This window comes from Terrapene carolina, unplaced genomic scaffold (genome assembly GCF_002925995.2).
Source record: "Terrapene carolina triunguis isolate 2854851 unplaced genomic scaffold, T_m_triunguis-2.0 Scaffold69, whole genome shotgun sequence".
NCBI classification, from domain to species: domain Eukaryota; kingdom Metazoa; phylum Chordata; order Testudines; family Emydidae; genus Terrapene; species Terrapene triunguis.
The window spans coordinates 20,495,458-20,509,482 of record NW_020664420.1 but is presented as its reverse complement, the minus strand read 5'-3'; the positions used below and the strand labels follow the sequence as shown (position 1 = coordinate 20,509,482).

Sequence of the window (14,025 nt, the reverse complement as noted above, 5' to 3'; positions counted from 1 at the left end):
ATCCCTTATACTTTTGTGTAATACTAATAACAGTAAAAGGCTGTACAGTGAATAAAGGGCTGGAACTTGCTTTTAGAGTCCTGTAATTCATTAAACCCTTCAAGCTATATTCTGGCATTTTTATCATCTCTAGTGATTTATAGCCTTGTATTCAGTTCATGAGCTTGAATTATCCTGCATATATCAAAATATCTGACACATGCACCAATATGTTTTGAGACCAACATAAGATCCCCATAATAAAAAACTTGTTGACGAAAACTTATTGTAACTGGTAATGTGTCATTGGTAATGACTCCAATGTTTAATAAAAGCCTAAGACTGCTGAAGTTCATGATATACTGAAATTTGATGGCATAAGGCATTTTAAAGAAAAAAAATTATGTATGGTTTTGATTTGAAAGTAGGAATGCTTAACTTGCTATAACCCTGCTATTGATTGCATTGAATCACAGTTAGAAAAATGGGCTCATACCAATTTATATAGCACTTGGAATACTCTAGGAACATGAAATTTAGAAAATTAAGGCATCACTTGATCAGACCTAGTTAAGGTGTATTGTCATAATTTCATTTATTTTCCTTTATGTCTTATGAAAATGGCATGATCGGGGATGGAATCTTATCTATATATACATTGGACTAAAGTTTTGGGGTTAGGTTATGCCACCCTTACTTACAATAAGAAATACATTAGTCCATTAATAGTCTCACTGATGTCAACAGGAACATAAAGTACATCTACAATTAAATATAGTGATGAGTGCCATAGAAATACCTACAAATATAAATAAATAGTAGCACTTCTTTCTGAAATCAAATGAAAATGATGCTTTGTTGGAAATTGCTAACAATGTTTTAAAGAACAAGGAGCAAATTTTCTGCTCAAGTAAATTGGCACAGCTCTATTGTCTTTAGTGAATCTGTACTAGTTTATATACACAGAGAATTTGGGTCCTAACTTTTTTCCCAAGATCGAGTCCCCTTGTTTGTTTTTACATTAAACACAGGGCTATAGATAATTGTCCCATATTTCTTCTGGAATGCTACTTTATAATAATCTTGGGTGCCTCTTTCTTTGGGATGAACTATTCCAGAGGAAGGGGGTAGGGACAGCAATTTTTGGAGTAAAATACTAGGTTAACAGAAAATATTTGACATATTCAAATCATTTAGGGTTCATCTCTCTTCATATAAGAGCCTATTCATTCGTGAATTGGATGAGGAGCTCCCTTGCGCATCAGTGAGAGAGAAACCAGTTTCTGATTTTGGGTGCCTAATGGGCACTCATGTATCATAGTGATGAGTGTGGTGAAGAAAGACAGAGAGAGAGAAAGAATTGGTACATTGGGGCATTTAGAAGGTCAGTATTTAGGCACGCAAAATGGACATTTACTTTCCTGAGTGCCCATCTGAGCATCTAGATGTAGGATTGGGTTGTAGTATTTGGATGGATCCATGTGTATTAAAGTATACTACATTTAGAGCATATGTCAAGAAAAAGTGTGGGTGTTTGTTGTTTTCTTTTTACAATGAATGAAAAGTTCTTTAACTTTTGTTCTTCCAGCCAAAGTGGTGGTAGAAGTGGAACTGGAGGTGAGTTTTATTTTTGTTACATCTATTTTTTTGTGTGTGTGTTTTATTTAGTACTTACCTACAGATGCAGACCTTTGTGGTTTCCAGATAAGGGGGTAATTACCCACAAGTATGCAAATATTATTTAGCAAGTGGTAAACTATGAGGCGCAATGGTTTAATGCAGTTGCCTTTCACCTGTGGAAACTTGGATGAATCAGAAGTTTCAACTCGGGATACAGTGAATCTGAAGTATGATCATAATCACGGTCCGGGGGCCTGTTTTGTTCAACATCTTTATTAATGATCTGGATGATGCGATTAATTGCACCCTCAGCAAGTTCGCAGATGACACTAAGCTGGGGGAAGAGGTAGATATGCTGGATGGTAGGGATAAGGTCCAGAGTGACCTAGACAAATTGGAGGATTGGGCCAAAAGAAATCTGATGAGATTCAACAAGGTCAAGTGCAGAATCCTGCACTTAGGAAGAAAGAATCCCATGCACCGCTACAGGCTGGGGACCAATTGGCTAAGCAGCAGTTCTGCAGAAAAGGACCCGGGGATTACAGAAGACCGAAGCAGGATATGAGTCAGCAGTGTGCCCTTGTTGCCAAGAAGGCCAACGGCATATTGGGCTGTATTAATAGAAGCATTGCCAGCAGATCGAGGGAAGTGATTATTCCCCTCTATTCAACAATGGTGAGGCCACACCTGGAGTATTGCATCCAGTTTTGGTCCCCCCACTACAGAAGGGATGTGGACAAAATGGAAGAGTCCAGTGGAGGGCAACGAAAATGATTAGGAGGCTGGGGCACATGACTTACGAGGAGAGGCTGAGGGAACTGGGGTTATTTAGTCTGCAGAAGAGTGAGGTGGGATTTGATAGCAGCCTTCAACTACCTGAAGGGGGTTCCAAAGAGGATGGAACTAGGCTGTTCTCAGTGGTGGCAGATGACAGAACAAGGAGCAATGGTCTCAAGTTGCAGTGGGGGAGGTCTAGGTTGGATTTAGGAAACACTATTTCACTAGGAGGGTGGTGAAGCACTGGAATGGGTGACCTAGGGAGGTGGTAGAATCTCCATCCTTAGAGGTTTTTAAGTTCAGGCTTGACAAAGCCCTGGTTGGGATGATTTAGTTGGTGTTGGTCCTGCTTTGAGCAGGGGATTGGACTAGATGACCTCCTGAGGTCTCTTTCAACCCTAATATTCTATGATTCTATGAGATTGAGGATGATTGCAGACACTAGTCTACACCATCAAAACATCATGTAAAATGGCAAAATTTCAGTATGACTGAGAGTTTCTGCTCAAAAGAAACCAAACACTGAAATAGCTAGGTATACTGGCAGTCAAAATTATGGTTCACTGGCAGAGCTAAGGGGGAAGTCTGGTTCCAGTCATATTTTATAGGCCTAGACTCTGATCATCATCCTCTCAGCTTAGTTGAGGGTACTTGTCAAGAATGGAAACTGTCATCCCCCCGCACCGCTCAGCAACGCAGAAGGAAGATCCCACCCAACTAAGTATTGTTCTCAGTTGACAGTCTGAGCAGAGAGGCCAGAGATTGACGGGACAGGGAGACTGAACTACCCTTTCATTCCATCAGGTGGTGCCCATAGATCAGGATTGAGGCACGGGGGGGGGAGGGGCAATATGCGGAAGCTTGCATTGCTACTGCCTCTGATTCACATCTTCTGTACATGAATAGAATGTTGGTCTGGCACCTTTATGTTCATCTGGCACCTTTCACCTGTACTAAAGTCACACACAAAAATAAAATTAAAAAGTTACAAACCCTGTTACTGAGTTGGTCAAAAGGATAATAGCTCTCCAGTTTTCATCAATTACTTATTTGTTTTCAATGTTCAACTTATTATTATTGGCATTATTTTATTTACATACTACGGGCCAGTCTCAAGTTGATATAAATCAGAAGCGCTTCATTGACAAAAGGAGCTCTGCTAATTTACACCAGCTGAGGACGTAGCCCAGTACATTTAACATTACAAGTGCCTTAGAGAAGTAGCAGCCTATAGCAAACCACTGGTTAATATCCCACTGTAACAGAATCGGAGTATTCATGGATTATTTCACTTTTCGATCTATTAAAGTGATGTTCCCACCTCCTGTCCCCGATGAAGAAATTTATGATGGAATTGATGACGAAGATGTTAATGCTAGGTAAGTGTTTATATCATTTATGATTGTTACCCATTTGAACTCAGTCCCATAGCTTTTTATTTTAACATTTTAAATTTGGGATAATAATTAACAAGTATTTGGCTAGCTCTTCAGTTGGTGTAAACATGAATGGTTCCACTGACTTCAAAAAGACACACAGAGCTTGAATGCCACCAAACTATTCCAGCAGTGAACAGATTAAAAAACAAGAAGGCATGAACTGAAGATAAGACCTGAACTCTATGGTACTTCTGGAAAGATTTTTTTTAAACAATAAGATAATTAATGTGTGGAATGGATTAATAAAGGCAGCAAAAGAAGCTGCATCCAAAACCCAACTGGACAGAATAATCCTTAGAGGAAAGGGAAGAAAAGTACAGATGCTAGCTTGCTAAATGACATACAAACATTAAATGTGAATGTCCTAAAAGAGCTGGATCATTTTCTTCCAGTCCAGGATGTTACTCACTATAAATGCCTAAAACAGGGGATACTTTCTGGCTCCTTCCACCTTCCCTCTCCTATACATTACACTGCACTGTTGGGAAGGCTTCCAGTGCAATGCAGAGTTGTACTTAACACTTTCTACTTTGCTGTAAGTACACTGCAGTATGTCCGATCTTGTGTGTTTGTGCTATATAGGCCTCAGTCTGCAACCAACCCCTCTCAAGCAGACCTTTGCAACTGCACTGAGCCAATCACAGGATTGGGGCCTTAGACCCTGATCTTACAGCACATGCCTAACTATACTCATATGTCTAGTCTTATTGAGCTGCATAAGACTATGCAAGAGTTAGGCATGTGGTTATGTATTTCCAGGATCCGGGCCTTAGTTAGCCACTGGTTTTTGTATGGCTGTTGTTCTAATAGCATTTTTAATTCTATATTTATTAAGTACTAACATTTTAGAAAATAAGTTAACAGGTGTCTATTCTCACTTCATGGCATGCCCCTAGTTCTCACTAACGAGAATTACGTGCATCAACCAAGAGCTGAAAATGGCCTTTTTGAGAGAGAATGTCCCATTCTGCATTGTGATAACTGCATGCATACTCCAAAGGTCTATATCACAGGATGAAGATAAGAATGACTCCCGGTCTTGGGGACTTTTGAAGATGTTAAAGGGAAAAGATGACAAAAAGAAAAGTGTACGAGAGAAAACAACCAAAGTCAATGAGGCAGAAGATAATGGAGGTTCCTCGTAAGAGTCTGCCATGAAAACATAGTGCACTACAACTAATGCTAACATACTGTTGATCATGTGCTACTAACATGTTCTCATAGCAACTTAATCAGTCACGAATCAAACTGCACACATATAAACAGATTTTGAAATAATATTGCTCTCCATTACCTACTGCAGCATGTCCTTTCCCATGCTATGCTATCTTTATTAATGACGGAATGTGTGAAGCGCATACATTTGATTTCAGATTCAAAGAGAATAGATGTCCCAATCCAGCACAGCATGTACACTCATTCTTTAATTCTTCTCTATTCAGTAAAACATTGATTTTAATGGGACTTCAGCGTGTGCTTAAAGTGAAGCATGTGCTTAAGTCCTTTGAAATAGGGATGGTCTGCTGAACTGGGTCCAAAATGCCTACTAATTGATTTATGCAAGCCTATAACATGAAATCATCCTATAAGATTGTCTTAGAACTGTCTAGAGAACATATTTTCAGTTGTATAATATAAGCATTCTGTGTTAACAAAATGTTTTTATTTACCCATATTCAATCACTAAATTAAAATATTATTTTTGCTGTGAAAAACAGAGGGCTTTATTCATCAGAACATCCCAGCTACTTTGTGCCTTTCTGGTGATACAACTTTATTATAAACTCAGCAGAAGATACTTTTATTTGCATCGCCAGCATGGCACTAACCAGCTGCTGTATACTAGTGAATCTGGCCCTATGAGCCCAAAATATGGATAATATGCAAAACAGAAGAATGGCAAAAATGGTCTCCTCCTCTTACCGGATCCTCCTCCTATTAAAAAAAACCTCTCCAGTTCTCCACAATTTCTGATTTCAAATACTCAGTGAAGCCACAAATCACATGCTCTCTATCTAAAAGAAGACTATGAAATATGGAGAAACATTAAAAAAAATCACAGCAGAACCCCTTTATTTGGTCCAATCCTACTCCCATTGGCTTTGTCAACAATTACAGTTTCTGGGTTATCTCCCACAGTTGTCATAAGACTGGTGCATCTCCTCCAATGTTACCAGTGCTGGAGAAATAGAGTAGAAATAGAGTAGACCAGTTCTGAACACCAGTTCTGAACATGTTTACCTGTTATACTGGTAAAAACCACATGACCATTTCTAGTGTTGGCGGAGTGGCACAAATTTAACAATAGGTAATGTGCAGCACCAGTGTTGTGAATTGGCTATCAGGGGTTTAAATTAGGAGAAAGTCTGTTCATTTGATTATAATTATTTAATGAAGATTGCATTTTTTTCAGCATGAATCCTCCAATAAAGATGTTTGGGAAAGGTAAGCAATAACCCAATGTTTTTCACTGTTTTATTTTTATATTAATTCTTGCAGCATCATGTAGTTAACACCAACACTGCTACATATATTGTCCTGAATTATGCTATTCACAGAAAAAAAATTATCAAAAATAAGAATCAGGATTTCCCATTGATTAAATTTTGAAATACCTCAGCTCACCTACAAATGTAATGTTGGGTCTGTAAAAGGCAGTGCACCTTTAATACAGTGTCATGATTTTTTGCTTATGAATCATAGAATCATTGAAGTGTAGGACTGGAAGGGACCTCGAGAGGTCATTTAGTCCAGTCCCCTGCACTCAAGGCAGGACTAAGTATTACCTAGACCATCCCTGACAGGTGTTTGTCTAACCTGCTCTTAAAATTCTCCAATGATGCAGATTCTGCAACCTCCCTAGGCAATTTATTCCAGTGTTTTTTGTAATGTCCAACCTAAACCGCCCATGCTGCAATTTAAGCCCATTGCTTCTTGTCCTATCTTCAGAGGTTAAAGAGAACATTTTTTCTCTTCCGCATGTCTTATTTCATTCATCATACAGTATAAATAGTTGTAGTTAGAAAGAAATATTGAATGCATAGTTTTAAAAATGTGCAATTATACAGAAGTGATGAACAGTTTTTTGTGTTTTTTTTTTAAATAATGCACTCTCTTGTTAAGGCCACAAACACTGGTAAATATCAACCCAGCTATGGAATATTCAGCAAATTCTTAAGATTCTTGCTGCTGCTGCTGCCTAGAACCAAAACTTAAGCCTACATTTCCTGTAATCACTTTTTTTAGGCACTGACTGACTTGATGTGTTGATCAACAACTAATGCCTTTCTGCAAACATATAAGGCCAGCTTCAAAGTATAATTTTGGGGCCTGATTCTCACTTATGCTATGGCCTCTTCCCACTGCTCTAGCAGTGTAAAGTATAAAGTAGTCCGGAAGATAACATAAATTTGATTCATGTCCAGTAAAAGGCATCTTTATATTACCAGAGTGGTGTAAAATGGCCTTAGTGTGAATGAAAATCAAGCCCAAAATGCATACTTTGAGGCAGCACAGTGGGAAATGACGTAATTAAATTGAAGATTAAAGGCCACTGCATTAACCAACATGTGCTAAAACTTGTTTAATCTTAAAAAGATTAAAATATCAGTGAATACCCATTGTTTATTATTAATAGTTTTATTCTGAAAAGACTGGCTGATTTTAGTGTAAATTTGTCCTGCATGTGAGACAATCCACAATGAAAAGCTGCCTGTTAACTATAAAATATATGGATACACTTCATGCTGCAATTTATTGTCCTCTTTAACATACATTTTGTTACAGCCTGGGACTGTATCCACTACCCAAGGACTGCATACTAATCTTTCATTGTTTTGAACCCTGCTGTTTCAGATGCAGGAGACAATGATGTTTATGATGATGTAGAATCATCCGAATTCCCTCCTCCACCAATAGAAATTGGGTAAGTGAAAATAAAAGCTATACTTGTGGGAAAAGATTATATATGCTATGACACATTTTCAAAGTATTTGCTATGGCAAATGGTTACATTACTCAGCTTGTGTATCTTGTTTGCTGTTGCCAGGTACTGTAGTTTTCATTGCCTGGGTGTTGGCACTGTAAGTTAAAAGTTCAAATCCTGCATTTGCAGTTAAAACAATAATGAAATTAGGCTGCTAGAGTAAATAGGCTTTGCAACATGCCCTGAATTTCAACAAATTCAGGCTCTGTTGGCCCAAAGGGAGAAATGAATTCCAGAGGCAAGGACTTCCTGCTGTAAATGCCCTGCCGTTAGTCTTTCTATTTAAACCTAGGGACTGACACCTTGAGCGCTATGTTTGATCTCAGCTGCTCCAGTATCATGTGAAGAGAGAAGGAAATCATAGAATCATAGAATATTAGGGTTGGAAGAGACCTCAGGAGGTCATCTAGTCCAACTCCCTGCTCAAAGCAGGACCAACCCCAACTAAATCGTCCCAGCCAGGGCTTTATCAAGCTGGGCCTTAAAAACCTCTAAGGTTACATCCCTAATATATCCAGGACCCAAGCCATTTAGAGACTTACCGTATGCGTTACATTAACACCTGGTTTTGTACCTGGAGATGAACTGGCAGTCAGGGCAGAGATGTATTACACTAATTTTATGTATTTTGATATATTATACACCTGGATCAAAGATGTATTACGCCGTTTGCTGAGAGGACCAGTAACTAAACAGGGTGTCATACTCTGCCCTTGCTGACTTTTCATGATAGTCTTCAGTATAGCCCCAGTAGAAAGCACCTCATTAACCCAGTCTGGAGGTGACAAAGACACAGAACACTAACAACATCCACATACAAAGGAAGGACCTGACCCACCATTTCCAGGCTATTTCAGCAGCCTACCTGTGTGAAACGTTCTGTGGTTTCCAGCCCTAGAAAGATCAGAAAGACAGGAGGTGGAGTCAAAGCTCAGCTTTCCAGAAGTGGAGGGATGGAGGGTGGCAAAGGAATTCAGTCTCTGCCACAGACAGTCTGACAGCATCACAAACACGGAAATAACAATGGCACTCTAGGTGGACCTGGTGTATATTTGTGTGGTGTAGATTCCCTGGAATAGTGAGGCAATGTGTGGTCAGGGCTGGCTCTACCATTTTTGCAAAACAAAACAAAAAGCCGCTCGGACTGCCACCCGAACTTCCGAAGCAAAAAAAACCCCCCCTGGACTGTTCCGCCCCAAGAATGGACGGAATGCCACCCCTTAGCATGTGCCACCCCAGGCACATGCTTCCTCTGCTGGTGCCTGGAGCCGGCCCTGTGTGTGGTCACATAGGCTTAAGGCTGCTACTCTGTGAGAGGCTAAAACTATCCAGGCAGCTCCACAATGGAACAGTCATCCAGATTACTCAGCCTGTTGCACCAAGCATACATGTTCCCCAGAAAACCACATCCTGCATAGGGTTCTAAAATGGTGTGTCATTTATCTAATCTATAGTATGTAGGTGAGAGGTATCTTTTGAATCGTTTTCTTATTTTGTGTGGGTAGTAGATAAATAACAGTCAGAACTCACATACACCTAATAAACATAGAAAAGAAAATATCCCTACTTTTTTATGCTTTTGAAAATCCAACTCTTAGTGTGTAATGATTATCCATATTAGCACAGTAGGTGTAAAAGAAATCGATCAAAGACAAATGAAGTGTAAATGCAAGTTTACTGAAGTGTCTGAAAGTGTATCACATCCTATCACATGTTACTAACTGTGTTTTGTCTCTAATCTGGTGTCTTAGATCATCATTAATTATGAAATCTCTGAGCCTGGGAAGGGGTAAATCAGATGAGAAAGACACACGAAAGCTTAAAAAGATGGAAAAAGAGGAGAAAGAGTTCAGAAAAAAGTTTAAAGTAAGTCTTATTTGAATACAATCTAAAAATGAAAATACTTGCATAATTTATTCTCAAATTTTTAAATTATCCATTGACTTCTTCTGCCACTGAAAGGTAAAGTACTCATTTTTGGAGATCACGTGATCAGCTTAAATGGAATAATATTTACTGTACTTCACTCAATATTTTAAACATAGCTTTAATAATTCCAATCATCAGCATTGATTTCTCCCCCTAAATATTGATCTTGCAAAGCTTTACATAAGAAATCCCATCAATTTCAATGGGATTACTACAGCAAGCAAGTATATTCTGCATGAACAAAGGTTTTCAAGGACAAGGCTTATCTCAGTTAAGTCAATACTTGATTAACAATGAAATAAAAAGAAATAAAATCAAAGCAGTTTTGAGTTACACAGAGTCAGTGAGTGCTTGTAATAATTGACAATTTACATCTTCAGAGAGCTGAGCAAAGTTAGATAGTTGATCCTCACAAGCACCTTTTGAAGTAGCAAAATATTACCATCCCCACTTCTATAGATGATGGAACTGACCCAGAGAGGTGAATTCAGAGGTGCTGAGATCCTCAGTTTTCCTGAATTAATCAGGGGTTATGGGTGCTCAGCACCCTAGAAATCGTAAGTGACTTGTCCAAATCAATGTAAAAACTCAGATTAGAACTCAGGAGATTCTGTAGCCAACTCTTCAGTCAGGGAATTGACCTGCTTCAGACTTTGGCTTTCATCCATCTGACACCCTTTTTGGTAAAGTTAAATTAAACTGCAGATGTTATATTAACATAAAATCTATATATCTTTTAGTTGTGTGTTCCTGTGGCAACTCTAGCTCTTTCAAATGACAGTTTAGGAACAAAGGTTAGTGCAATGATGTAGACTTGTTTATGTTCAGACCTACTGGATAAGGGCAGCAATTTTCAATGTTGCTTAGACCTGTCCTGCTGCCATCTGAAATCAATGGCAACTTAGGCCAACGCTCAGGACCTTAGAAGTATAGTAATTGGTACAAGATTAATTTACATTGTGAGGGCTTCTGCCTTATGTCTGACACTACCACAGTAGGCACGAATTAGTAATAACAGTACAATTCACACAGACTCATCATTTATTGTATCATTTTAATTAAAGCATATTTTTTTGCTTTGTGGTACGCAAAACATTAAACAGCTGCTGCAATTAATAACTGAAATAGGATGTAGGCATTAAAAGAGAGCTAGATACATTCATGGAGGTTAAGTCCATTAATGGCTATTAGCCAGGATGGGTAAGGAATGGTGTCCCTAGCCTCTGTTTGTCAGAGGGAGATGGATGGCAGGAGAAAGATCACTTGATCATTACCTGTTAGGTCCACTCCCTCTGGGACACCTGGCATTGGTCACTGTTAGTAGACAGGATACTGGGCTGGATGGACCTTTGGTCTGACCCAGTATGGCCAGTCTTATGTTCTTATTTAATCAATCTCAAAAACTATATGATGCAGGTATGCTGCAAAGTAATAAAGATCGTTCCTCTTACACAATAAAAGCACAAGAATGGCTATACTGGGTCAGACCAATGGTCCATCTAGCCCTGAATCCTGTCTTCCGACAGCGGCCAGTGCCAGATGCTTCAGAGGGAATGAATAGAACAGGGCAGTTATCGAATGATCCACCCCCTGTCGTCCAGTCCCAGCTTCTGGCAGTCAGAGCTTTAGGGACACCCAGAGCACAGAGTTGCCTCATTGACCATCTTGGCTAATAGCCATTGATGGGCCTATCCTCCACGAATTTATCTAATCCTTTTTTGAACCCATTCTTACTTTTGGCCTTCCTATCTTTTAATCAGTTACTGATCCATGAGAGGACCTTCCCTCTTATCCCATGTCTGCTTACTTTGCTTAAGAGCCTTTGGTGAGGGACCTTGTCAAAGGCTTTCTGAAAGTCCAAGTACACTGTATCCACGGGATCACCCTTGTCCACATGTTTGTTGATCCATCAAAGAATTCTACAGATTGATGAGGCATGATTTTCCTTTACAAAAGCCGTGTTGACTCTTCCCCAACATATTGTGTTCATCTATATGTCTGATAATTCTGTTCTTTACTATAATTTCAACCAATTTGCCTGGTACTGAAGTTAGATTTTCTGGCCTGTAATTGCCAGGATTGCCTCTGGAGCCTTTAAAAAAAATCAGCATTACATTAGCTATAAACCATAAAATAATGTTTGCCAGTATTTTACACACTTGGGACATGGATACAAACTGAATAAAATTGGTGCTTTTCTTGACAGTCTCAACACAGTGGCCAAGGACTGAACGATCTGTGCTCGGATTTTTAGAGTGATTCATCCAGCTCTGAGCTGGAGCATATTGGAAAACAGTGGGGGAAGTCTGCATTGCCACTGCCTGTGCTGTACCTGTTTGTTTGATGAAAGATGATTTCACTCTCCACCTATGCCAGTTCATTAACCTTCGCTAACACAAAAATTTCCCTACAAAAATTTAGAAATGAGTACAATTATTCAAAGGCAGTTGAATAATTGTGGGAAAGGAGTAGCCTATTGGGAAAGAAGTGATTTTGTTAGGTACACCTCATGTCAATAAGAGTTTGTCATTTGTGATTTTTTGACTGACTTGGATAAAATATACGGTATCCCATTCATTCACACCAAGGGCTGACTTTCAAACACTTTGACATGCAGTTGCATTCTTTATTTGTATCAGCAAATTGGGTACTTACATATGCAAATGGCTTTGCAGATGACATCAATTTGCTATCCCATACTCAGAGACCTGCAAGCCAAAATCAAATGATCCAGGCGACTAGGCCTATGCACAATTAGTGGGATTAAAAATCAGCACCAAGAAAACTAAAACCATGAGAATTAACCCACAACAAGAAACACCAATAACCTTTTCTGGGACTGACATAAAAAAATCCAATATTTCACATATTTTGGCAGCATTGTAAATGTCACAGGTAGAACAGACATTAAAGTCAGAATATCAAAAGACAGACATGCCTTTGTAATGCTAAAGTTGATCTGGAGAAACATAAATTTTGCCCTCCAGATTAAATTTCAAATATTTAACACCATTGTCAAGTCAATATTAATATATGGCACTGAAACTTGGAGACTTATTAAGACCTTACAATCTAAACTCTAAGTTTTCATAAACAGCTGCCTTAGACAAATCCTCAATATCAGATGGCCAGTAAAAAAACACAAATGAAGAACTCTGGAGGACAAAACAGAAACCGATAGGACAGGAAATTATGGAACGAAAATGGAGATGTCTAGGACATACGTGGAGGAAAGACCTGAATAATATAACAAGATAGACATAGGACTGGAACAGAGTCAGGGCAACAAGCAATGACCAGACGCGATAAATCGATCCCAGAACATCGGATGCCTGCCGCCGGACCCTACGGTAAGTGTAGACGTACCCCAAGAATAACACAGAAACACACAACAGAAGCAGAACCAAAAGCCATCAAAATAATATGGGAAGAAGCTAAGACTGCAGCAGCAGGAGATCAGCAAAGATGGAAAGCCCTATGTTCTGCATGGAATAAAGAGGTGTAAGAGATGTGCAGTCAGAAATATAGATACCATAACAGCGCACACAATTACTTGCCTAAGTTTCTGAAAACCAGACCATAAGTGTTAAGAGACTGTAACATAATGTATAAGAGACTATAAAGCTTGTGTAATGTTTGCATCTTGCATCTCTTTATTTTGTTTTTGCAGTTTGAAGGTGAAATTAGAGTTCTTTATTCCACTACGATTATCACAGATCTGCCATCTAAAAAATGGGGAGCAAAAGACTTACAAGTGAAACCAGGGGAGTTAGTTGAAGTTATACAAATCATAGATGATGCCAAGGTCCTGTGTAGGAATGAAGAAGGAAAATGTAAGTTATATAACACATGGTACAACATGACACATATTGTGGAACAAACTGGCAAGTAGAGAATAATAATTTACTGCATAACATCACTCATGAAACTAAAAGAACCACAACCTTGTTATGATCAAGCATTGACTGATGATCGCTTTTTCTGTTTGCTGTATGGCTGACAGCATATAGATTATTTGTTGTTATTATTTTGTTATTACTTATAGTAGTGCCTACACAAATGCATGATAAGAGACTATGCTTGTCCTAAAAGGCTTACCAGCTAAATAGACAAGACAGATCAGGGTGAGAGAAAGGCAGCATTATTATTAAATTAAATATTAGTTTGCATTTCCCAAGATTAACAGGTTTTGTCTGCTACTCAGATCTCTCCATTTGTCATATAGAGTACAACTAAAATTTCAGATAGAATTTAATGAAGCAGTAGGGGCCAAATTCACCCTCCCTGCACCTCCAG

The 14,025-nt window shown here is 38.9% G+C and overlaps 1 protein-coding gene across 1 annotated transcript in view; it reads left to right on the top strand.

Moving 5' to 3' along the window:
* FYB1 (FYN binding protein 1) overlaps nucleotides 1-14,025 on the top strand; it is a 70,996-nt gene that overhangs the window by 42,650 nt on the left and 14,321 nt on the right. Inside the window, exons 9-15 of the mRNA XM_024198975.2 lie at nucleotides 1,568-1,596; nucleotides 3,686-3,755; nucleotides 4,816-4,956; nucleotides 6,229-6,260; nucleotides 7,671-7,740; nucleotides 9,552-9,666; nucleotides 13,400-13,562. Coding sequence (XP_024054743.2) covers nucleotides 1,568-1,596; nucleotides 3,686-3,755; nucleotides 4,816-4,956; nucleotides 6,229-6,260; nucleotides 7,671-7,740; nucleotides 9,552-9,666; nucleotides 13,400-13,562 — 620 coding nt within the window. The remainder of the gene's footprint in view (nucleotides 1-1,567; nucleotides 1,597-3,685; nucleotides 3,756-4,815; nucleotides 4,957-6,228; nucleotides 6,261-7,670; nucleotides 7,741-9,551; nucleotides 9,667-13,399; nucleotides 13,563-14,025) is intronic.